This window comes from Dermacentor albipictus, chromosome 3, assembly GCF_038994185.2.
Source record: "Dermacentor albipictus isolate Rhodes 1998 colony chromosome 3, USDA_Dalb.pri_finalv2, whole genome shotgun sequence".
Taxonomy (NCBI): Eukaryota; Metazoa; Arthropoda; class Arachnida; order Ixodida; family Ixodidae; genus Dermacentor; species Dermacentor albipictus.
In genome coordinates, this window is record NC_091823.1 from 124,166 (window position 1) to 149,999 (window position 25,834).

Genomic DNA, 25,834 nt, shown 5'->3' on the forward strand with positions numbered 1-25,834 from the left:
TTTCTTTGGAGCAAGACGAGCTAAACAACTATCAAAACTGATTTACAACAGCCAGAATCAATTCACGCGTTTTTATGCAGCTGACGCTTTATTGCGTGTTTTAAAGATGCCGCTGCTGGCTCTTTTTCATTTCTTTTTCTTGTTGTTGCACTTACGTCTTCGTTCTTTTAACAGAAAGTCGCAAGACCGACACGAACTGCGACGATCCACTTCAGCCGCCGGGTTGCTTCCCCTGGTTTTGAAGGGAAGCGGTACAATTTGATGCCGACATCCCCTTGGCGGTTGTGACAGTCCTTAACGCAGCAGTATCTGCGCTTGTTCTTTTTGTTCATGCTTCTCCCGAAGGAGCTGCGAAGAGGCCGCGGGGAATCCATTGGAAAATTGGAAAAGCAGGCTTGCAGGCGGGCCAGAGCGCACCACGGGCAATGGTGAAATGACGGTGAGGACCTACCCGCGGGTGCTCACCGCCGCTACCAGGTGGCGCGACATGTACAGGCAAACTGCATTGCAGGGTGCCTATAATACTATATCAATGCAGAGCACGTGCCTTCTAGAAAAAACCGATACGCACAGGATCCAAATCCTCAAAATGCCGCAAAGCAACTCTCACCACTGTTTCAAAAACAATCAATGCCGCGGAGACCAAAGGTATGACGCGCTCAACCATGCGGTCACGTTCTCACTTTTCTACCAAACACGCACAGTAAAACCACTAATAGCTATTTTTCTTGCCACTTACAAGCTACTACTTAAAGACTACAAACACTCAACGTCCCACTAGGCTGCACATGTTGGAACACGTGGCACGAAAGGACGCTCTAATCATCCTGCAAAACAAACGTACACGAAGCACACCCGCGCACCGGAAATACGAGAGACAAATAAAAAAAAGGAAAGAAACGGAAAAACCCCCAATTACTATTTAAATGAAAAAAACAGCAAATAAAAACAGAAGCAAGCTCAAAGCATGCACAAAAACTTATGATTTCGTCGTCGCCACGGAGCCCCGAAAAGCACATCCATTCGGCACAAAATCATCATCATCATTTATTTTTCCTTAAGGACCCCTGTCGGGGTATTACATAAGGGGGGGTTACAGAAGATAAGGATAGAAACAAAGATATGGTTACAATTTCTTACAAGACTCAGCCTGTGGATTCGCATTAAAAATAATAAAAAATAATAAAATAAAACAACAACAACAACAAGAGGCACACTGAATAGAATGCAAAAGCAAATCAGCAGAACAGTCACAATGTGAGACGGCAATCGCAAAAGAATGAAGGCACAGTACGGTCATTGTAAGGTTAGGGTTTAAGGTGATCAGTAAGCAGCTGCTTGAAGATAATGGGGTTGCGCTCATTGACAACTCTATCTGGTAAATTGTTCCACTCTATAATGGCGCTAGGCAAAAACGATTGATTAAAGGAAGCTGTTGAACCATGCTAGCGCTGGATGCTGCAAGAGTAAAAAAGGCGACGAGATGTACGGGTTGGTGGGATTAGAAGCCTTCCATGCAGTTCGGGGAAGTTATAATAAAGTCGCTGGAAAAGGCACAGTTTCGCAATTTTCCGACGCAACACCAATGGTTCGAGTCCTAGAGATGATTTAATCGCACTGACACTTTCTTCACGGCTGTATCTGGAAGTGATGAATCTAGCGGCACGATTTTGTATTGATTCTAACATATTAATTAAGTAAGCTTGGTGCGGGCTCCAAATAGCTGAGGCGTAGTCAAGTTTACTTCGAATAAAAGTTTCATAAGCTAGTTTTCTTGTGGATGAGGGGCACAGCGCAAGGGTACGTCTGACGTAACCAAGTGATTTATTAGTGTCGGTAGCCAATTTTGTTATATGGTCGGACCAGGTCAACTTGCTATTAATAGTAATACCGAGATAACGATACGACTCAACGGTGGATAGGGCTGTCGAGTTTAAAAAGTACGAGTGATTCTTGTTAGAGTGTTTACGGGATACCTGCATAACTTTACATTTGGAGATGTTAAGTTTCATTAAAGAGTTGGAACACCAGGTTTCTAATGAATGTAAGTCTTTTTGGAGCGTTGCATGGTCGGCTGGGTCTGTAATGCGACGGTAGATTACGCAGTCATCTGCAAAAAGTCGGATATTGGATGATATGCCGTTGGGAAGGTCGTTTATGAAGATGAGAAAGAGAAGGGGACCGAGGACGGACCCCTGTGGTACTCCGGAGATGACGCTAGCAGTGGTTGAGAAATGATTTCCGATAGCTGTGTACTGGAATCGATTAGTAAGAAAGCAACGGATCCATGACAGTGCGAGAGGGTCGAGACCGAGGCATGAAAGTTTGGCCAAAAGCCGCTGATGGGGAACACAGTCAAATGCTTTGGCGAAGTCTAGATATATGACGTCAGTTTGAAGTGATGAGTCTAAATTCAGGTGAAGTTCAGTAATAAATTCAAAAAGCTGTGTATCGCATGACAAACCAGGCCGGAAACCATGCTGATTGTGAAAAAAGAAGGAATGATCACCGAGATGACATGCTATTTGCGAATATATTATATGTTCTAATAGTTTACAGGGAATACTCGTTAGGGAAATGGGGCGATAGTTGGAAGGATCAGAGCGGCTGCCTGACTTATATACCGGTACCACTTTACTAATCTTCCAGTCATTTGGAAGTGAACTGTCAGTAATGGACTGGGTAAAAATTATTTGTAATATATGACTGGAAATTTCTTTCGTACCTTTTAGTACCTTAGCAGTGATGTTATCTGGCCCGGGGGCACTAGAAATCTTTAGGTTATCAATAAGTTTCATAATGCCTTGAGAAGTAATTGTAATGGGAAACATGAGGGGAAAACTGTGGATGGGCAAATCAAAGTCCTTCAGTGCAGGCTCACGAGTGAAAACAGAAGAAAAATATGAGTTCATTACGTCTGACCGCTGATCAAGCGGCACGTTTGAACCGTCAGGATAAGTCAAGGAAATGTTATTGGAGCTATTGTTTGGTTTCAAAATATTCCAAAATTTCTTGGGTTTGACACGTATGATGTTAGGCAAATCGTGGTGGAAGAACTTCTTTTTGGATTGTCTCAAAGTGCTAGTGTATTTGCGCAGGCATTTGAAGTACTTGTCCCACTTTGAACAAGATTTAGAGCGTTTCGCATCACGAAACAGACGTTTTTTCCTTCCCGACAGCCTCCGAAGTGTGTTGGAAAACCAGGGTTTTCCTAAATCACCGCGAATGCGAACAAGAGGTACATGTCTCTCAACAAGCCGTAATAATTTATTCTTAAATAACAACCAGTTTTCATCTACTGTACGAGAAGGAGCAGTCTCACGAAAAAAATGTGAGAAAGTGTTCAGTTCAGTGTTAATTTTGCTAAAATCTGCTTTGTTGTAGTCCCTAATGTATTTGGTCGAGGGCTGTCTGAAAGGAACTGGGATGCAGAGATTAAATAGCAGTAATTTGCGGTCGCTTAGACCAGCTACGGATGATAGCGATTTTATTATTTTGGGGTTAGAGACAAGGACAAGGTCTAGAATGTTCTCCCCACGGGTTGCCATATTAACCATCTGAGTAAAGTTGAATGTAAGGATTGTGTCAAGAAAATCTTTGGATTGCTGGTAATGTGCGTCTAGATTTGCCCAGTTAATGTCCGGAAAATTAAAATCGCCACAGAGCATAAAGTTCGCAGACGGGAAGCGTGAGTAAAGATTCGCTAGTACAGAATTTAGTTCATGGTTGAAAGAAACATCATAGTCAGGAGCGCGATAACAAGCTATAATCACAGTCATACTTGACCGAAGTGATATATTTACACACAAAATTTCATGTTGACAGTTCAATTTGGTGACATATGAAGGAACACTTTCTTTCACAAAAATCAAAATGCCGCCTCCCCTGCGCCCCAACCTGTCAAGCCTGTGAACAGCGTATGTGTGGCTATCATTTAGTAGCTCGTGGTCAGCAATATTTGGATGCAGCCAAGATTCCGTAAGTATAGCAAGGTCAGTATTGTTGTCTTTCAAGAGAGATTCTAGAGCGTCTTTCTTAGGCAGGTAACTACGCATGTTTGCAAGCAAGACCGACATACTTTGATAAACAGGGACAGTAACCGAGGCGCGGCAGGTCTGGGGGGGAGAGGAGGGGCGCGCATGCCTGGAGAGACGCAGTGACCGCTATGCCCTCAGTTCAACTATACAATCAGATTCAGCATTGTACGTGAATTGTTTGCCATCAAGCAGCAGCTTGTCAAAGCGAAGTTTAAATGATCTACCGCTCTGTTGTCCATGAAGATAAAGTTTCCTTCGCGCCTGTCGAACTCTGGCTGAGTAGTCCTCGCGAATCGAAAAATTCGTGCCCTTGAGCTTAGAAGCCACTGCAAGAATTCTTGATTTATCTTTAAATCTTGCATATTTTACAATAATAGGCCTAGTTTTGTCTTGCTGGTAACGACCAAGTCGGTGTGCACGCTCCAAGTCGTCTGTACTAACGGATAAGCCGAGTTGCTCGGAGCAGAATGATACTATTTTGGTCTGAGACTCAAGCCAGGTCTCACCCTTTGTGTCTTGAATTCCACAGAAAAGTAAGTTTGAACGACGCAGGCGATTTTCTGCATCATCGCATTTTTCGGTAAGAACTTTGATTTCAGTGGAAAGTTTTGCAAGGCTACCATTCACGTCCGCCTTTAAACCTATTTCGTTTGATTGAGTCGACTGGACAATCTTCTCCAGGGCATCAACGCGAGCCGAAAGGCTGGTCACGAGGGTCTCGATGCTATTCTGTGATGCTCGGATTAGAGAAAGTTCGGACAGAACAGAGCTTTGTGATGTTTCTATGCGAGATATGGCCTTTGCAATAGTTTCAATGGACGGCGGTGAAACGTCAGTTGGTCCTGGGTTTAATTCTACGTCGCCCGACAGCAACAGGAGCAGACTAATTGTGTTAGCATTGAAATATTGAGATAACATTTCACACAACAGCCCACAACAAGTTCCAATAACACAAGGGGGGCACGACACCGCAAGAAAACAGCGATTTCCAGAGCGGACACAAGCCGCGTTCGGAAGGTAACTGACCTGCGTCAAGAAGGGGATTTTTGTGACCACTGTCGTTGCGGTGGCGTGCCCCAACTGGCCCCAGTCCGGTGGTGCAATATGTAGTCGATGCGGCTGTCCCTCGTGCATAGTTGCTCGATGTTGCCAGACGAAAAACCGGACTGTGGCAAGGAACGGCCTGTGTGAGGTGACTTGCGAAGAATCGTTCAGGGCCATGGGTAGCATTTGGGCGGGTGCGCTTTGGTGATAAGCCAGAAACGTGTTGCTGCCGTGGAAGCTCAGCCGAAGCGACAACACGAACCACAGGACGAGAACCTGCGTCAAGAAGGGGATTTTTGTGACCACTGTCGTTGCGGTGGCGTGCCCCAACTGGCCGCTGGCCGCATGCGGTCACGTTCTCACTTTTCTACCAAACACGCACAGTAAAACCACTAATAGCTATTTTTCTTGCCACTTACAAGCTACTACTTAAAGACTACAAACACTCAACGTCCCACTAGGCTGCACCAGGCCCCGTACACTCTCAAGTTCAACAAATGGCCACAGAGGGCGAAAAATCAATCGAGGCGCGTTTCAGCGTAAGCGCGCAAGTGGAGTTACTGTAATTTGGTCGAATACTTTAATTTGTGCTTTCTCTGCTAGGGGCGCTAAACATGGTGAATTTTTTTACTTTACACAAACCATTGACACAAACAATCGAGGTGTCTAAAGATGTTTTGTTACCTCAGGCAAATAGGCAGTTGATTTTTTTTAAATTTGATTGTTGAAGCTGCTTTTTAGTCATAGCGTCAAGGTTTTTGTACTTGATTAACCACCGACAGCCGACAGCCTATTGGCATCGATGTGATTCCTGGCCGTTGGCGTTCGAATACTACGGCGGTAAAACATTTTCGAAAGCATGCTGGTTTCGTCTGCGAGTCATTACATAGACTTGCTGTAAAGAGGTCTACTCTTGGCAAAAAATAGTGCCTCATTTTGTTTAGGCGTTGATTATCATGATAAATGCGGCGGAGGTTGAGGGAGTACGCTTGAAGGTACGTTTTTATGCCGTTGATCTCCATAACACCGTAAATACGCAAAGCGATGCCATAGAACACCCGATCATTGTGTGTTCTCCGTCATCGCTTGTTTGCTGTACGCCTACTAATTCTTCATTTCTTCAAGTGCTGTATCCTCCTTTTGTCCTTGTTCTCTTGTGCTTCACTTACAGTATGTCGTTCCGTCAGCTGTAATGCGCATTTGCAAAACCAATACGTTTGATAAGAGGAGGAGGAGGAGGAAAAACTTTATTTGCTCTAATGGTGTAGAAATTAGCGGTGGCAGAGGTGGTCGGCCATCTTCACGGTCTTCTTCCCCATCTGCGCAGGGTCGACGCCCCTATTCCAGGGCACCACTGAGGGTGGCTACTCGGCGAGCGTGCCTTACATGCTGGACTTTCGGGTCGCTGCTGGAGAGCACCCTCTCCCACTGCTCCGCACTCGGGTCTTTTATTTGAAGGAATTGCTGATTCTGAACGCATTCCCATGTAATGTGATATAAGGTGGGCTTGGCGCCGCACCAGGGGCAAATGTCTCTATACTGGGTGGGAAACATCTTGCTTAGTGTGTTTAGGTTTGGATATGTTCCTGTTTGCAGCCTCCTCCAGGAGGTTGCTTCATGCTGATTTAGGCTGTTGTGGGGTGGAGGGTATTTGATTCGGACCCCCTTATAGTAATTCAATATGTCTGAGTAGCTTGGGTTGACTGGTATGGGTTCCTCAGGATCGGTGCTTGTGGCCGTTTGGTTTGTGTGCTCTCGAGCTGCCTTGTCCGCCCTTAGGTTCCCTTCTATTCCAAAATTGTATGCCTGACTTTGTTGTTAGCCCTGCAGGAGCGGAGGATGTGAAGCGCTCTGCGTCCTACTCTGCCGTTCATGTAATTCCGACACGTAGCTTGCGAGTCGGTGAGTATTGTTAAAGACCTTTCGGATCGGTAGCCCTCCACTGCCGCTAGAGCTACGGCTATTTCCTCAGCTTCCGTTACCGAGCAGTCCTTCATTGATGCGCTGCTGATCTCTTTGTAGTCCTGGCTTATTACTATCGCAGCTGTCTTTACTATGTTTGTGCCTCTTTGCTTGGCGTATACTGCAGCATCTGTGTATACTGTTGTGTTTTTTGTGGCCAGGTACTTTTCGACGTATTTCGCCCTTGCGTCCCTTCGCGCCGTGTGGAGGTTTGGGTCCATGTTTTTGGGTATAGGGCTAACAGTGAATGTTTTCCGATATTCATCAGGAATCCCCTCCGTTCTTTGGGTTTCTTTGATTGATTCCGCGAAGCCTAGCCTCATTAGCAGTTCCCTTCCCGTTTTGGTCTGCTGGAGTCTCATGAGCTGTGCGATACTTTGGGCTTCTTTTAATTCTTCGAAGGTGTTGCTTAAACCTAATAATAAGACGCAGTGGTTGTCATAATTTCACTACACATGTATTAAGCTGGCACATATATGGTTCAGATACAGATGCCTGTATGCGGACTTGCACGACGTTGATGCGGAGATTAGGATAATTATGACAGAGGCAGCTGACGGCCGTAAGCTGTTGCATTCTTTCCGCCAAACTACCCGGCCTGGTAGTGCTGTAAAGATGCTGTATAAAAGTGACACGCGGTGACAGGGAAATTATTATACTTAGCAGCCGACCGTACGTTTTGTAGCTTAGGTCTTCTTTCTGGTGCGTTTGTGCTACCCTTATTAATGAGCCATTTCTTGCCTATGTTCTTGACTATGTAACCGCGTTGGTGTGGATGCGTAGACGTGTGCTTTTTGTTGCACTTGTAAAATGCAAATAAAATATTTTCAGGCTTACTCAATCTTTGGTGTCGTGTGCGTTTATTCCAGTCGAGGCCATCGTGCCACCTGGAAACCGCATTTTGTCAGTAGCCCTACACGAAATGCAACAGCTGGAGCGCGGCGGCACAACTCGGCGTAACGGCGGCGTAATAAACGAAAACCCGCTCGGGATGCCCTTAAAAGTCAGTTCAGAGTGTGCCTTAACTCGATATGACTCAGCGCTACATGTATTCTGCGCCTCGATCGTGCTCCCGCCAGTTTGGTTGCTGTGTGGCAAACGTAGCGCCTACTTAATATAGGCGCTACGTTTGCTACACAGCAACTAAACTGGCGGGAGCACGATCGAGGCGCGGAAGCCAGAAACCCAGTAAAGCCACAGAACACCTGGTAAAGCGTGTGCAAAACCCCGTTTCCGTTTCCTGTCGTACAGCGCCACCCGTGGTCACATACTTTAGTTCACGACGCCACCGCTACGCTTATTTCCGTCATAGAGTTTCTCACTATAACGTAGTGAGAAACTCTATGATTTCCGTAGCACTGTGGAAGGTACAGTTTCCCTTCTCTAAGTTTGTATAGGTGTTCTGTGGCTGCACATGTTGGAACACGTGGCACGAAAGGACGCTCTAATCATCCTGCAAAACAAACGTACACGAAGCACACCCGCGCACCGGAAATACGAGAGACAAATAAAAAAAAGGAAAGAAACGGAAAAACCCCCAATTACTATTTAAATGAAAAAACAGCAAATAAAAACAGAAGCAAGCTCAAAGCATGCACAAAAACTTATGATTTCGTCGTCGCCACGGAGCCCCGAAAAGCACATCCATTCGGCACAAAATGCCGCCACATAAAGCATAGAGTTAGTAGAACAACTCTAGAGGAAAAGCTGGGCCGGAAAAGTGGGAACCTCTAGGGCGCCGCCCTGTTGCTACTGGTCAATGTGGCCAGCGCAATTACTATTGAAAGAGCTGAGAACAAGTACAGGTCACCTTATGCTTTGTCACCTAAAAACGCATACCTGATGGCTTTATGAAGGTGGTACGTTAATATTAAGTTTACAGAAAGCGATCGCTAAGTCCCTGACTTATGTAAATCACGATGTACGCATTCATGCAATAAAGGATGACGCGAATTTCGGTTTCGAATCTGTTTTTTGGATGCGTAGTAGTTTCGTTTGACATGCGATCGCGCGTCGACATCGGACGCTATGACACACTCGTGCCTTATGTGCCACCGAAGCCCCGAAGTGGTCTGGCATATACCTTCACATGTAAGTAAATGAATTTATCTCCTTGTTGAGAATATCACGCGAGTAGGCAGCTCTTGTGGTACATCACAATCGTTCGAGAAGCGTCACAGTAGAGCATTTTTCTGCATGTGGAGCGGTGTTTTTATTTGCAGGTTTCCCTTCAGTAGGAAATTGCTGGACAGGCGGACCAGCGCACCGGAATTGTACTGGCGAAGCCACAAGCAACTCAAAGAATCTGTTTAATTGTTGCACTTCGAACAATCATGCTTCTACAAAGGCCACAGCAGAAAAACAGCCTGATGACCGAGTATTTCTGTGCCACGAAGTAATCAAGAGGCGAGTGCCTAATGCGGACGAAATAGAGTGCATCGAGACTTAGAACGACAGAAAGCTGAGCTAGTTCGTAAGGATTCATTATGCAAAACAGAGGTGAGGCGTGCAGACAGGACACAAGAGTAGAGAAGTGGGCGGCGCGCATGTTGTTTGCTTGTAAATACTCTACTCTTGTTTCCTGTCTGCACGCCTCACCTCCGTTTTGCATAACGAGTGCATCAAGCCACATATTAATAGCTTAGGCGTTTTATTAACTGTGCAATATTTTCAACACTTCCTTGCATGCCATTTCATGTGGCATATCTTTTCTGGTCACAAATTTGTGCAGCGAATCTATTTGCATGATCGACTCCGGGCCTGTGGGACCGTTCACTTGCACTTGATGCTGAGTCTTTTACATGTACCCATAAATTGCAGATATGCACATCAGATCCCTGCGAGCACTTTCAAAATTCAATTATTTTCGACAACAGGCACATATGCAATACTGACATAATCCGGAATACCACTAAGCAGCTGGGACACATTTTTGTTGACCATACTCGCAGGTAAAATAAGTACATCATGTGGACAGCTCCAGCTCATTTTCCTTAAGTCGGTGTGTACAAGGGTTATGCAAAAATAATTTTTTTCTCGCGCACCGATTATATTGCTTTATAAGCAAGAGAACCCACCACGTTAGTGTAACGTATCTTGTGCATCACACTAATATGTGCTTTCATTTACCAAGTGAGATGAGTTACTTTTATGGCTCATTCATTCATATCACACTGCAAGCTGCATTCATCAATCTTCAATGGGATTTTGCAAATGTTTAATGAAACATGTTTCCCTTTTATGCAGATATGCAATGGCAAGCCCTTCCCTGTGTTCCAAAGGTAAAATTTAAGCTCTAAATTAAAGAAGACATTTCTAGTCAGAAACAAGCAAAAATAGTGAATGCAGAGTATCAGAAGCCCAAGGTACAGAAATTATGAGAAGTGTCGAATGATTTTAAGGAAAGAGTCGTATTTAAAAATGCAAGACCCTTTAGTGGAGGTCAAGCAAGTCAATATAGGTAGAATACTCTGCAAAATTATGCGAGTGAGGGGATGTCATACAATGGGTCAGGAAATGCATTGTTTTTCTGCAAAACAAAAGCTGATTGCCATTACATAAGTCACTTTAGCATCATGATAAATTCAGAAATAAACCAAAAAACAAGACACGCAAAAATAAACAAAACATTTAATGATATTTCATCAGAACTTTTTGTTGGGCTAGTTGGTGCATATTACTGAAGTACTATAGCGCCAAACAGACGACACAAGAAGAAGAGACACAGACATAAGCGCTCGTCCGTGTCTCTTCTTGTGTCGTCTGTTTGGCGCTATAGTACTTCAGCCATTTAATGATGCTCTCTCCACACTGGGATAAATAAAAACAAACACATCACATCTAATGTGGACATATCAGATGCCTTGTGAAACATAAAGGAACAATTCAGTTTCGAGCTATGGCACTTGCCGCATAGATGTGGGGGGGGGGGGCCTTGCACCAATAGTGATAGTTACCACTGCATTTAGAAATTGAAAGCATTCGTGCAGACAAGGATGATTCTTTATATTTTTGGCTACCACTTCAAATGCCTCCACCAAGTGTTACAATGCTGCATGCAGCCATACTAAGGATCTCGCAACAACACCTGCAGGTAAAAAGCAGAAGCAGTCAAAGTGCTGGTGTGTTCTGGACACTATGTTTGAAAACTTTTATGCAAGAAGAGTGCAAGAAGCAGACATAACTGCATTTATTTCCATAATTCCCCATTTAAATGGCCTTTTCTTTTTGCTTAGACAATGCCTACGCCTAGCCACAGCAGCTCCCTCATACAGACTCCGCAAACCAAGAGGCCGTGGAGGCAAATGCAGGTAAGAGGCAATAAGCAATAGCACTGGTATCGACATTCATCTAATTTCTTTTTATTTCGTTTAGGCAGCCAGCACACCTCAAACAGCCACCTTGACTGCGGGTGTGTCACCCTAGTCGCCAAGGAAACATTTGAGGGAAAGTGACAGGCAATGTGAACAGCCACTTCTCCATGTAAACAATACTCTTTCTCTCGGATGACTCCTACGCCTCACCACGCCAGCACACTTGTGCACAAAGATGCCGCAGAGGCACGTGCAGGTCAGAGGCAAGAGGCAGTGGCACTGGTGTCGACATTTACCCAATTTCTTTCTCTCACACTGAGGCAGCCAGCACACCTCGAACAGCCACCTCGACTGCGGGTGTGTTAGTTGATCCCTGTTGTACATATGCTCATAATAAACTTCAGTAAACTTGAACTTCATAATAAACTTGAAGGCAAATGGTACATTGATGCATTGTATTTTTGAACATTTATTGTACACATACAATATATGTTATACTTTGCAGTGCTACAGAGCGTATTTTGAAGCTTCCCCCTATATTTTGCACCTTTAATTACGTATGTGTTGTGTGGCCCTCAATGCAGTTCATGTTGTAGCAGCTGCTTTGTCTGTGTATCGCACATTGGCTTAAGCTCGTGATATCCACATACTTCTCTCACATATACAAAATAAAGTTCTATGTAGTCCTCAGTGTTACAACAAAAAATGAAAGTAAACAATCCGATCGTGTAATTATGTTTATTACAGTGATTCCTACGACAGTTACTGACAAGTTGACAACTTGAACTGGTCAATCGGTCCATAGCCTCCTCTATTTTTCAAAAATAAAGGAGGCTATGATCCGTCATGGCAAGGAATTGTATGTATACATAAAAAAAGGGGGTATGTGTGTGTTTGTAGTGGGGGTATAGGATTAGGGCGATACGAAAAAATGTACCAACACCGTCCTCTAGACCCATTCCGTTGAGGTACCGTAACAAAACGTATTATGCATAAAATTCATACAACCAACTCTGATATTACTACAGACGCCAGGCGACGCGAGCTACATTTGTCATGATGCATTCGCGACTGCACCGGATGCCCTCCACATTATTCTCGTTAATCGTGCTCACTGCGCCGAGGCAAAAGAAAGACCATGGGCGCAGGTGCCTTTAAAGTATCTCGACCTTGCAAGGCACGGCTGCGCGTGCCAGGGGAGCTGTCCGTGCGAACACTCCCTGGCACACAGCTGCCTCGGCGGCCCCAACCTACGTACCGTTCTGCTTCGAGCTTTGATCCCCCCACTGTCCCTCGGGTGCCCTGGAGTTCCTGCGCCGCCTGCTCTACTACCATCTCAGGTGCTCTCCTGAGACTTCCGTTTGTCGGTTACATGTGCCCTACAGCTGGATCATTACTTATAATAATAAAAAACCCGATCTATCGTCACGACGATAGATCGCGAAAGCGGCTTTTGCAACATACCGCGCCCGTGCGAAGATAATTACGGAACGCCAACGAGGAATCTGACCACAGCTTCGAGCTCGTAACGTCGTCGAGTGACACTCCTGCAACAGGCGTGACCGCTGAAAACCGCATACCGCCAGAAGCTTGAACAGGATCATCCCTCGGTTGCATAACTGCCAGCTCTACGGCCAACATGGACCACACCCACACCATCCCGCAACATAGAATAAAGAACCGACTTATGAAGCCCAAACACACGGCTGCACGCACACATCACAACACTTCAAGCGAGACGCCATGCTGCTACGCTGCTACTGTTGCCGGATTAAAACTGACTACTGTCACCAAGTCTAGCAAGCGTCTCAGGAGCTGGCAACCTCGGCGCGTAGCAACATGGCGGCGCTCTTGAGGTTCCCGATTTTAATGCATGGGCCCTATGGGTAGCTTGTCCTCTAGAGTCAGTATAGTAACTCTATGACATAAAGAGACCTTACCGCCACAAAGGCGGCAGCGCCTCTGGCGGGCGCCAGAGCAGTCGACGCTGAGTGCGCCACGGCGACGCGGCGCAGGGATGCGGCAGTGAGCACACTGCAGAAGGGCAGCGGATTGGGCGAGTTGGTGTTGCATGGTAACAATAAATTTCAAACAGCGCTAAACGACGGGACCAGAGTGAGGAGGAGACAAACAGGGCGCTGAACTTACAACTGATTTATTTGAAGTAAGAAGTCAAACATTTATACATAGAAAACTGGGCACGCATGCTCCCGGTCATACATCGATGATCAAATACCAACTCCGGACAGCAAACATTCGCACGTGTTGTACCTGCCTTGCAATCTACCCTTTATACAGCAATGCCATTTCTTTCACCGACAAGATTAAAGATGTTTTGCTAACGCAACTATTAGATTTTCTGATTATATGAAATGCTTCAGCGACTTCTCTGGTAGTCTTGTCACTATGAAAAAATAACAATTTTGTATCGTCAAAGAAAGGTGCGCATTTACAAATACTGCAATGCTTTGCCAGGTTAGTGTCTTTTTTGTCTAATGAATTGGCATGCTCCATCAATATCCCAAGTAACCACGGATATCCGGGCGACGTCCGACGGACGTCCCTTCTGGATATTCGGGATGTCCGTGGGATATCCATTAATGTCCGACGTACGTCCGAGGGACGTCCCTGGGAAATCCAAAGGTAATCGCTTTGGCATCCGTAGTACGTCCGACGCGGACATCCAGCATGGACATTCAGCGGACGTTCAGGACATACATATACATATATATATATATATATATATATATATATATATATATATATATATATATATATATATATATATATATATATATGTGTGTGTGTGTGTGTGTGTGTGTGTGTGTGTGTGTGTGTGTGTGTGTGTGTGTGTGTGTGTGTGTGTGTGTGTGTGTGTGTGTGTGTGTGTGTCTTCCCGGGGATATTCCAGATATACACATGCCTTGAAGCGACAATAGTGGCAGGGACACATTCAAGCACCGGACCATTATATATATTACATTAGTCTAATGCTTGAATGCATTTTTGTTTTAAATAAACGAGAAATGAACGTACACCAACTTCCACATACAATTAAACGTTTATTGTCACCTTATACATATACATAAAAAGACCAATAAGCAGATATATGCGTACTGTTCAAAGAACAAATAAATACACGGATAAAGAAGAAAACTTGCAATTTCAATAGCACAACACAAGGTAGAGAACAGCAGAACAAAAATACTTATTGCCCACCCTGCTTTGACATTTGAGTTTGCAGCATGGAATAAAAAGAAAGAGCAAAAATACATCAATTAGCATTATTAAGCAGCGAAAGCAACAGAAATGACAAGAAGGAATTAATCTTGACTACATCACTTCACTAGCACTCTGCGACACGGGCACAAAAAATGACATTAACTAGCTAATGCCTTAAACTTTAATGTCATTCGCGGGGTGCCACACGGACATGCTTAATGGTATTGCAGCTTAAATGTTATTCGCGACGTAGTGCGTTCTCGTAAGTCAACTTGCCGTCAAATGCGTACTCTCGTTCCCAATGTCTCCACATTCTGACGTGGCTAAACGAACTATTAGTGAAGAACAATCAATATATTCTTCACTTTCTTTAAACAATAGCTCTTTCTCGTGGCGTAGTGCGTTCTTACAATTATTAAAACTCACTTGGCCATCGAATGCGTACTCTCGTTTACAATGTCCCCGCCGTGGCCGTAGTGACCATATTCTCACGATATTAAACAAACTTGTAGATAAAAACAACTAATATATTCTTCAATTTTTTAAAAGGAGGTTTTTATTTTCGCAGAGATCAGCAGGCGATCTTGCCCCTACTGACGGCTACAGCTCTGATCATGAGCGCATTAGCCAGGAGAAGAGAGAGAGAGAAGCTGTTTGCCAGGAGAATCAAAGGGCGCCGATGAAGAGTCCGCGGTAGCTAAAGCAAATGTAGACTCCGGGGTCCTGCTTACCAGAAAACCCGCATTGACTTGTGCGTACACCTTTCCTAAGGGATCCTGTTCCGTTCTCACAGCGAAGTGAACCATCCGAAGCGTCATGTAGAGTATATCCATCAGGGAAGCAAGGCACATTGTCCTTAGTGCGCGTAGTCTCACAACCACCGTCCTGAACTTCCGATGTCGCCTCGGTGCAGCGACCAGCATCACAAGGCGTACAAATGTTTGCAGGGACAGCCCGACCGCACATGTTAATGCATGCGTGCGGGGTATACGCGCCACTGCACAGCTCTAGACTTGCGAATTCTCGAGCTGTTGACTGCTGGCTGCCGGTGCGAGATCCGAAGTCCTCGAATATCGTCTTTGTTTCCAGCGACGCTCGTTTTCGCGCGTGCGGCTTCTCCCGCAGTCTAGGCATCCTGGCACCTGTGAAGAAAACACATTTCAATACCCAAACGAATTAAAAAAGAAAGCGATGTAGCTGTCATACCTTGGTAGCTGAGTAGGAGACTTCAGCAGGCACGGAAGGTGACAAACGCTGCTCCGCTGCCCTTACAACGATCGCAGAATGAAAAATGGCGTGGCGACGATGGCTAGAGCTTGGATTGGATTGGATGACTGCAGCGTTCTGCTTTGCCAAGGTTCTAACACTTCCACGTGCATCTACGCAAACATAAATAGGTTTTTAAAATATTCTATTATTACACAGTGAAATATTTACTTATTCTGGGAATATTCGGTATCTGATTTTCGAGTTTTTAGTTTCTGCTAAGCTGTCGGCGCCAGAAAAACATAGCCTTTGAGAGTCAATGCATGGCGGCTCTGACGCATTATAGCTTTCGTAATCGCTTTCAACGCACGCAGCCACCAAAAGCGTAGCCTTTGAGATTTGTTTTTGTTACCTATAATGATATTATTGTATGCACAATTGAACACTGCAGACAACTTCCTGTTTTAAGAAACCAGTCAAAAACAGGCGCACACAGGAAACATACGAGAAGACAGAAAAGAGGCTGGAAGAGGCCTGTCTTGTGTATGTTTCCTGTGTCCGTCTTTTTTTTTTGCTGGTTTTTTCCTAATACAATGCACCAACTAGCCCAACAACGTGTTTTACTTCCTGTTTCAATGATAAACCTGAACCTACATAGCCTAAGTCCAAGTTACATGTTCGGAGGTCAGGACCAAAACTCTATGATCAGGAACTTTTCATAATGAGGGGTAACTTGAGTGCTTGGCTCTAGGTCGAATAAGTGGCTTCAAATGGGCGCTTATATATTCTGCTAGTCATCCACAAGCATTTTTTTAGAGCAAACTACAAATTGTTTGTATGACCCATCGATAGAAAAGAAATCGTATTTTAATACTGCGATGTTAAAGTGGGCAGAATTTATATCAAGTTGGAAATATATTTATTTTGCTTTGAAAAAAGAATGAACTGTGTCCGATAGAGAACAAAAATAAACAAATATAATATGAAAAAACTAAAATTTCCGGCAATATATTTATGCTAGTTTATATATAACTCACTAGTGTATATCCTGGGCATGCCTATTTATGGACAGCCAGCGGACGTTAAAAATAGGATGTCCCATGGACATCCCGGTGGGATGTCCTTCGGACATCCAAACAGGATATGGACTTCTCCTGTACGTCCCACGGACGTCCATGTTGGATATCCGGATGGATGGACGTTGGGACTTATGGTGGACGTCCCACGGATATCCGTGGTTACTTGGGATTAGACTAATGGAGCATGCCAATTCATTAGACAAAAAAGACACTAACCTGGCAAAGCATGCAAAGCATGGCAATTTGTCATGTGAACATTTTTTTTATTGTCGTATAGGAGATCCAGTTAGGATTCCTTGCTTTGTTTTTTTCTTTTCTTGGTCAAGTGAACATGTTTGCAGGTATTATACATAATTAATTAAATTAATTTGAATGTACAGTGTATATATATTGCTGTATGCGAATTGTTATAACGTTCCTGTAAAAAAAAAATGTACTTCGCAACTTACCATGTCGAAACTGCCTGCGTGAATTCAGGGTGTCTAGGGCCTATTCAGGCCTGTGACCACGTACGTGTGTCACCTTTAGCCTTCTTCACCCGAACAACTGTATATTGTCTAAATTTCAATTAAGTCAAAGGAGAAAATCGGAGGCCTTCTTCCAAAGCAGGGCCTTGGTGTGAAGGCATGTTTGGAGGCAGCTTCCAGAAAGTCAACCCGGGGCATGCGGTTCGATCAGCTGTGGGTGTTGGAATGTATCCTCATGCGGATGAGGAGCCCACAGCTCCTGATCCGCATTTGCAAAGGGACAACGTCAGAAACATCGACATGACAGGTTTGCAAAACTAATGGAAAGACTAATTTTTATAATGTCGTCTAGAATTCCGTCAAAAGGCCTTCGTGCTGATTGAAGGAAGTGCACAGTTTTTGAATGAGTTTATTGTTTTTCTCAACGAATGAGAGGAATTGCTGCACAGCATGGTGACGGCTTTTTCAGTGCAGGAACTGCCCTTGGGCTGCGTGTAACGCTGCAAAGCACCCTGCCGCTTGTAAAATACCTGACCACGTCCCTGCAATTACGACCGGCTTTATTACTTGCTGCAATACAAGTACTTGTTGACCGCAAACCTAAACCAAGACAGGATGGAGAATGTATTTGGTATTGCGTGCCAGTGCTTCGGTTGCAATGATCATCCAATAGTGGGGCAGTTCTTGATAATTATCAACAACCTGGCTTTCTACAGCCTCGCAAAGCCTCCAAAAGGAGCAAAGGTACCTGCAGAAGTAGTGACTGCCCTCTTGCAACCATCTTACGTCCCCCCCCCCCCCTCCCAAAAAAAATATGCGCGAATAACTGAATTGTGTAATTTACTGGATGGCGGAAACTTGGCTTCTGCTGCATGCACAGATGCTCGAGGAGCACAGCAGCATGAGCGATCCTCAGGGCTGTGTAGACAAAAAAAAAAAAAAAAGTGACAGCAGACTAATTTTTTTTATGTAGCTGGGTATGTTGTCAGAAAAATCCTTAAAAGATTTCCTTGCCCTGAATGTGCAACTTGTTTCAGCACTTTTTCTTTGCAAGCCGAGTTAAACAACAATGCCTCGCTTACTCGAAATTTTGACCATGGAGGCTTAGTTTATCCATCAAGGCCAATTGAACAGCTCATAGCAAAGCTTGAGGACGCATTTACGGTGTTTTTCAGTCGTAATAAGCTACACGCAGATAGCATGGTCAGCTTTCTGCATTTTCTTCAGGGACGTGAGCTTCGAGGTGTGAGCTGCGAGGAGCATGGACGTCGAATTATGACAGAAGTGATGAAGTTTTACGCCTTGACTAGGATGCATTTTCTTGTAAAGTCAGTAAACAAAGAGCGCAGCGATAAAAGAAAAAAGCTGCTGAAAATGAGGCGCTGTCGGTAGCCTCGCACAGGGCACTTCGCACAAAGGAAAGGCATTAGTATATTGTTGCCATGGAACCTTGTGTAATAAAGACATTCCACCCTGCAATTTGTCCCACTTCATTTTCTCGTTTCAGTATCATGTACAAGCTGTGTTTTTACGCTTCTTTACGGCGCAGTAGGTCGGGCCCGACGTGACGCTTGCATTTGCTCCTGCCGCGGCACGCTGTCGGTGTTACAGCTAGTCCGAGTCGAATCTAAATGACAAGAGAACCTGTGCCAGAGTTTGCACTGTCTTTAGCACTTTAACGCCTTGTCAAGGCAGTGACAGCAGCACACACACGATCAACCGACTAAACCAAAGAGCACTACCCCCATAAGGGCTTCTTGCGCCCGCCCGCGCGCCAGCGGGCGGTAGCGCCATCTGCCTTGCGCATAGCAAGTTATTTCAGCTGCGCCGGCTCGGTCGTGATACTAGGAAAACCTTCTAGCCTCTGTACTGCCCCTATTCTAGTACACCAGTCAGTGATGCCAACCCTAGAGATTTATCCCTAGATCTAGAGATTTTTTTTTGCTTTAGGGATCTAGCGTGTTTTTGTGAAATCAGATAAGCCTGCCTCAAGGCATGCGTATCTGATTATATTGCCTTCCAAACAGAAAATACTATGAAAAATGCTAGTTACTGCTCATCTATTTTTGGTGTTCTGCCAAGCCGATAGATGGCGACAGCAGTTCTGCAACGCGAAATAATCGGCTGCTGCACAGTGAGGTAAAACGAAACCATATGACTTTCAAGCTGTTTAATCGTGCGTGTGATCTCTGGCGCTACGAGTGACTGCTGCTCTACAAAAGAAAAAGTTGAATTTTGACTTGTAGTGTCAGCATCAACGCGCTACGTTTACGCTTACCGCGTACCTTCACCGTTCAAACGTGCTGCATATCAGATGGCAACTTCTGGACCAAGAGACTTTGATGACGGTGAGCCAAGCAAAAAGAAAGCGGAAGCGTACGACCAAAAATATTTGACCAAATGGTAAGCGGATCCGAAGTACAGAGGGTGGTTGTCAGCCAGTAAAAAAGGGCCCTTGTACTTTTCCTGCAAAGCATGCAGATCCGATTGTAAAGGTGGAAAATCAGAAATCGACCGCCACCTTGCAAGCTCCAAGCACAAGAAAAGCGCTGCAAGCTTGCAATCGACCCGCGCGCTGACATCCATGCATTCAATAAGTGGGCAAACTTAAGTAGACAAATCGGTCAAACAGGCTGAAATCAGACTTGCCGCGTTTGTCACAGAACACAATCTACCTTTTAATGCCATGGGGCATTTAGTTGATGTTGTCAAGGCGTCGTGTGACGACTCGCAGATTGCAAAGAACTTAAGTTGCCGCCGGACAAAGTGCGCTGCAATCATAAAGAATGTGCTTGGAGATGAAAGTCGCGAAGAGCTCTGTGAGCTTTTGCGCACACAGAAGTTCTCCCTTCTGGTGGACGAATCCAATGACAAGGCTACGGTGAAGCATCTGTCACTTGTCGCCCGAGTAATGAACGCCGACGGCGGCATAATAGATGCATTTTTGGACTTAATACCAGTCAGTGACGCGACTGCCAGCTCTCTCTACACTAGCTTAAAGGCGGTGTTCAGTGCTGCAGAAATTCCGTACGACGAAACTTTGATTGGTTTTGCGGCCGACGGAGCGAATTAACGTAATGATGGGTGCACGTCTTTAGTGTTCGCGTAGACCGGGATGCGGTCTGATTGATTTAGATTGGAGTGACACGGTGATACGCACTCATTGCTCAAGCTCCTATGCTTTATTCCAGGTTGCCAACCGGGTACTCACATTTGGCTAAATGCTGTTAATGACACTACATTACCCTCCTTGGGCAAAATGAAATGAATGCGGACACAATGTGATTAGGGAAACCGTAAACACAAAACAGTTCACTGTTGAAAGCCGTGAATGTCTCCTACAAACAAACAGTCACAATGTCAGGTTGCGAAATCAGAAAGATGGCGTGGAGGAAAGCTTTCTGTTTCTCTTTGGGTAGCGCTCTCTTGGAGAACTCTGGTGCAATGCAGGTGGTGCAGGATCCGGCACTGAGGTGGGTAGAGGATATACGATGTCATCACAATCAAATGATGTTTTGGCTGGTGCTTGTTTAAGGCCAGAGGCATCTTTGAAAAAACTTGAGTTGCGCGTTATTACTCTATTTCCTCTCGATGCCTTGATTTGTGATCCATGAACGCTGACAATGGTATAAGGGTCTGGATCATAGTACGAAGTGAACTTGTCGTGTCTGTCTTGCTTGCACAAGACTCGCTGACCGACACAGAAGCGATGTGGTTGAGCATGCCTTCGTGCATCAGCATGTTGTTTGTTGTATGCCCTTTTCTCGAGCACAGTTGTTTTGAACTTTGTTATGTCTTCCGTTTCCGAAGCAGCTTCAACATAGCAAGGCAGAAGATTTCTCATCTTCTAGTAGTTAAGTGTTTTGAAAACCTGTATGACATCAGGAAAGTGTCGAGCTCTACTTTCCAATCTATGTTCTCAAGCTGACTAGTGTGAACATGCTTTTTCAATGTTCTCATGAACCGCTCAGCTTCGCCATTAGCTTGAGGCCACAAAGGTGTGATCCGATGATGCCGAAATCCTAATTCTTTTGCAAATGTAGCAAACTCTTTGCCTTGGAATGGTGGGCCATTGTCACTTTTTACCTGTGCAGGGATTCCAAACTGGCAAAACACTTGTGGAAGGGAGGGAAGCACATTGTTTGCACTTGTGGAGTGTGACTTGTACCACTGGGTATCGTGAGAAGTCATCTAACACCACCATGGCATACTTTCCATCTGGAAAGAGACCACAAAAGTCGACTGATACTTCTTCCCAGGGACCACTGGGTAGTTCTGTCATGGCAAGTGTTTCTTGCTTTGCTTGTGGAACAGCTGCTTGACATGGTAGGCAGCTTTTAATCAAAGTGTGCACGAGCTTATCCATGCCTGGCAACCACACTTTTTCTCTTAACATTTGTTTTGTTTTCACAATCCCTTGATGGCCCTTGTGGGAAAGTAGCACTGCTTGTTTCTGCTGAGTAGCGGGAAGAACTAGGCGTGTTCCTCGAAGGACAATGTCCTCGGGCATTGTTAGCAACACTTCATTTGGGCCTAGTTGGTACATACTTCTGAACTAAACGTAACAGCGCAAACATATAAGACGAGCCACAAAAAGTTGTTAGTCAGCGCCAGTGTGTGTCGTGTCTTTCTTTTTGTGGCTCGTCTTATATGTTTGCGCAGTTACGTTTAGTTCGGGCATTGTTAGTTCTGTTTTCATAGATGCAAATGGCTTCAGTTCAGCTGAGACCCAGCTGGTGAGTGTGGGGTGCTGGATAGCACTGATAAGTGACTGTAGCTGCTGGTCTGCTTTCGTTGCATCTGCGACTTCTTGAACAGAGAAGGCCTTTGGGATGTTGTGGCGCTGGATAAAGTTGACATACTCATTAGGTACTTTGTCGATGCGGGCACACATTTTCGTTTCAGGAACTGGATGCCTGGAAAGGTAATCGGAAGGGTTACTACTTCCTGCAGTGTGTTGTACAACGAATTTGTACTGTTGAATGCGTAGTGCAAGGCGCTCAATGCGCGCAGATGGTGATGATCTTGGGTTTCCCAGTATGCTCACTAAAGGCTTGTGATCAGTCAGCAGAAGGAAGTTGACTCCACAAAGGTAAAGACAGAAGTGCTCCATGGCCCATACAGCTGCGAGCATCTCACGTTCAATTTGGGAGTAGCGACTTTCAACTGGTGTAAGCGCTCTGCTTGCATAAGCTATCACTGCAATGTCTTCACTGTCACGCTGTGTAAGGATAGCACCCAGTCCATGTGGACTTGCATCTACCACCAATTCTGTCGGTTTGGATGGGTCAAAGTAAGCAAGGGTGGAGGCATCGGACATGGCTTGTTTTAAGCTCTCAAGAGCATTTTGCTGTCGTTCTGTCCACTCCCAGACAACATCCTTCAGTGTCAGTTCACGAAAAGGCTGTGTGAGGTCAGCAAGATTTCTCAGAAATCTGCCTGAATAGTTGATCATTCCTAGCAGGCTCTTCACTTCTTGTGGAGATTCCGGTGTTTTAATCTGTAGGAAGGCTGCTATCTTCTTAGGATCAGGACGAACGCCATCAGCTGAAAAATTAAGTCCAAAGAAGTTCAGTTCACGTTGATGAAAGTGACACTTGTTTTCATTCAGTGTCAATCCAGCTTCTTGGAGTCGCTGCAGAACGGCTTCCAAGGACAAGTCGTGCTCCTGTTTTGTTTGCCCAAAAACAAGAATATCATCACTAACATTCAGGACATTGGGATGCCATTGAGCACTTGGCGTATGGTGTTCTGAAAGATTTCAGCTGCACTGCTGATGCAGAAGTTCAGTCGTTTGTAGCGAAACAAGCCAACGTGTTGAGAACGTGGTAAGTTGCCTTAAAGAAGGGTCAAGTTCCAACTGATGATATCCATTCTTTAAGTCAAGATTGGAGAACATTTCTGCTCCATTTAAGGCAACAATGATGTCATCCACTGTTGGGCACAAATGTCGTTCCCGTTGAATGGCAGTGTTCACAACACGCATGTCAATGCAGATTCGAATTTAATCAGGCTGATGCGGTTTAGGCACAATAACCACAGGGGACACCCACGGTGTAGGTCCTATGGCTGGCTCAATGATGTCTTCTGACAGGAGGCGTTCAAGTTCTTTCTCTGTGACGTCACGTAAGGCAAACGGAATACGCCTGTGTGGTTGTGCAACCGGTGGGACAGTGTCGTCCACAAAAAGATGAATGTGGTGGTTTTTGAGTTTCCCAACTCCACTAAACAACTTGGGGAATGCTTCCACGATTGACTTGTCACCTTGATGCTCATTAACTTGGTATGTGATCTGGACAAGCCCCAGGTTGGATGCTGCTGTGAAGCTTAAGAGTGGTGCACAGTTTCCTCGAATGACAAAGATGTCTTCTTCAATGCAGTTATCTTTGTATCTCATTGTGACAAAGACTTTGCCTAGAAGTTCAAGCGGAGATGTTTCTTTGTATGGGAACACTCTGACGGATGTTTCCTGGAGTTTCACCTTTAGCCGACAGCTCTCAAAGTCATTTTCGCCAAGAATTGACACTGTTGCACTTGTGTCGATTATGAAAGTGACTGGCACATTGTTGGCAGTGACAATAACTTTTGGAGATGGGCCTGTCTGAGGTGAGGTCATGGCAACGAAAACATACTCGTCACTGCCTGAACTGGCGTCACAGGTGGCAGCACATTCTTTGGTGCTAGAACTCTTCTTACTGCAGACTGTCTGATTCCTGTTTGGACCATTGTCACAGTCCACTGCTTGTACCATTTGTCTCGCTGAACGACAGAATCGTGCAAAGTGACCAACCTTGTTACATGCCTTGCATGTCTTGCCCCATGCAGCACAACTTGATCGTCCGCCTTGGTGAGGCCACTTGCCACCGCAGTTGCGACAATCTGATGAGACACGAGGTCGTTGCAGTGCATAGGTTTGTTGTGGCATCTGTCGGCTGTTTCTTTGGTGTTGGCCATGGTGCTGTCCTTCCTTGTGCACTGCGAGCACCGCCGCATCGCTATCGACGTTCTTTTCTATTTCGGATACATCCCGTTCGACATCCTCGAGCATTCTTCCTTGTTTAAGTAAGTCTGGTAAAGTGAGGGAATGAAGCATTGCGTATTTGCGAAGGCGAGACGACGTTGTGGCGAGGATTATTTGGTTCTGGACTTCAGCGTCGACGTTCTCGAAGTTACAGTGGCGAGAGAGCTGCCGGAGGCGCGCGTAGAAGGCGTCCAGTGGCTCACCAACGTTTTGCTGGGCTTGGCGAAATTTGTAGATCGCAAATGTCGAGTTCACTCGCGGGGCAAAGTATGCACTCAGTTTCGCTCGTGCGGCGTCGTATTTTGGCGTCGATGGGCTCTGCGTGGTCTGCTTGTAGCTGTTGTCGCTTGTGTAGGGCAGTCGGGGAGGGAGCGAAATATGTCGTAGACTTCCTCGCCGACGTAGTGCAGGAGGAGCGCTTTCTTGCGTGCATCTGCCGTGATATCACACGCTAAAAGAAAGTTCTCGAACCTTTCTATCCACTTGGTCCATTCGTGACCAGAATTGTTGGCGTCTGTGGCGCGAAGGTCGAAACTTGGGAAGGGAGGGAGCGCGTATGCCATGGCTGCGATTGCCGCTTGCTGCTGATGGATGATGCGACGGAATGACTTGGTTTGGCACTCACATGGGACCAAGTAACACTTCTGACACCATTTTAGTGTTCGCGTAGACCAGGATGCGGTCTGATTGATTTAGATTGGAGTGACACGGTGATACGCACTCATTGCTCAAGGATGGATGGATGGATGGCGGCTATGGGCGTCTTGCGCTGGAGTTTGAGGTATAGTAGCGGCGCCTGGTGGCGGCGCGGGAAACGACATCTGGGTCGTACCAGCTTGGGTCGTATTGAGCCCTGGCTGTGGCGAAGCACGTTTCTAGGTCGAGTTTTGCGTCGATTCGCACTTTTTTCTGCCCTGTTGCGAGTGCGAAAAGGCTCGTCACTTCTCGCAGACCATGCCGACCACGCGGCGAGCTCGCCGCAGCCTATAGTTTAACGAAAACGGGCTCTCCGTGTGCCGTGGGACGCAATGCTGGCAGCAGACGGAATCGGTGGCGCCGATCCGGAGAGACCTAGCCCAGCCTCGAGAAGGCGTCACCGTCATTACTTCTGCGTCGTGGGCTGCCATGAACAAGAAGGCCTGAATCCCAACATCATATTCTCCCGTTTTCCTTCAAGGCCTCACGAAGTGGAGCGTCGGGCGCGCTGCATAGCTGCAGTTCGTCGCGCTGAGTAAGCGAAACTTCGCGCCATGCTGACTGCTTCGCCTGTCTTGAAGCTTGCTTGATTATCTGCGTTCTAATGTTCGGTCTTTTGCACATACAGTCCCGACAGCAGACCGACATAGCAGCAGGCATGGCTGGTAAATCACGATTCGAGACCCGGCCACAGCGACAATTAACAATTCGACCGATGCGAAGTGATGAAGTGACCAGGTGTGTGCAAATGATCACAAATGGTCGGGCTCATTCGATGACAATTCAC

At 45.6% G+C, this 25,834-nt stretch overlaps 1 protein-coding gene, 2 long non-coding RNA genes and 1 pseudogene across 8 annotated transcripts in view; 1 reads left to right on the forward strand and 3 right to left on the reverse strand.

Moving 5' to 3' along the window:
- Positions 1 to 13,237, reverse strand: part of LOC139057129 (uncharacterized) — a 118,682-nt gene extending 105,445 nt beyond the window's left edge. For 2 of the 4 annotated variants that reach the window (XM_070534907.1, XM_070534908.1), the window contains exons 1-2: positions 12,821 to 13,237; positions 5,064 to 5,357 (exon numbers count right to left, since the gene is read on the reverse strand). In XM_070534907.1, the coding sequence (XP_070391008.1) occupies positions 5,064 to 5,357; positions 12,821 to 13,015 (489 nt within the window). In that variant the 5' untranslated portion in view covers positions 13,016 to 13,237. Of the gene's footprint in view, positions 1 to 374; positions 5,358 to 12,820 lie in introns of those variants that run through there. The other 2 variants (XM_070534906.1, XM_070534905.1) reach the window with 2 other exon arrangements.
- LOC139057131 (uncharacterized) lies at positions 8,815 to 11,799 on the forward strand. 3 transcript variants are annotated; one of them, XR_011512570.1, is made up of 4 exons: positions 8,815 to 9,449; positions 10,290 to 10,324; positions 11,279 to 11,353; positions 11,418 to 11,799. It is a non-coding gene; the product is annotated as an uncharacterized lncRNA (long non-coding RNA). The 3 variants fall into 3 exon arrangements; XR_011512569.1 differs by having other exon boundaries at positions 8,815 to 9,134; positions 9,266 to 10,324; XR_011512568.1 differs by having other exon boundaries at positions 8,817 to 9,134.
- A 1,161-nt stretch (positions 13,238 to 14,398) lies between the features above and the next one.
- LOC139057132 (uncharacterized) lies at positions 14,399 to 15,891 on the reverse strand. Its single transcript, XR_011512571.1, has 2 exons — positions 15,785 to 15,891; positions 14,399 to 15,720 (listed from the first exon to the last, which is right to left on the reverse strand). It is a non-coding gene; the product is annotated as an uncharacterized lncRNA (long non-coding RNA).
- Positions 15,892 to 20,499: 4,608 nt separating this feature from the next.
- Positions 20,500 to 25,098, reverse strand: LOC139057134 (uncharacterized; annotated as a pseudogene).
- Between the last annotated feature and the right edge of the window lie 736 nt (positions 25,099 to 25,834).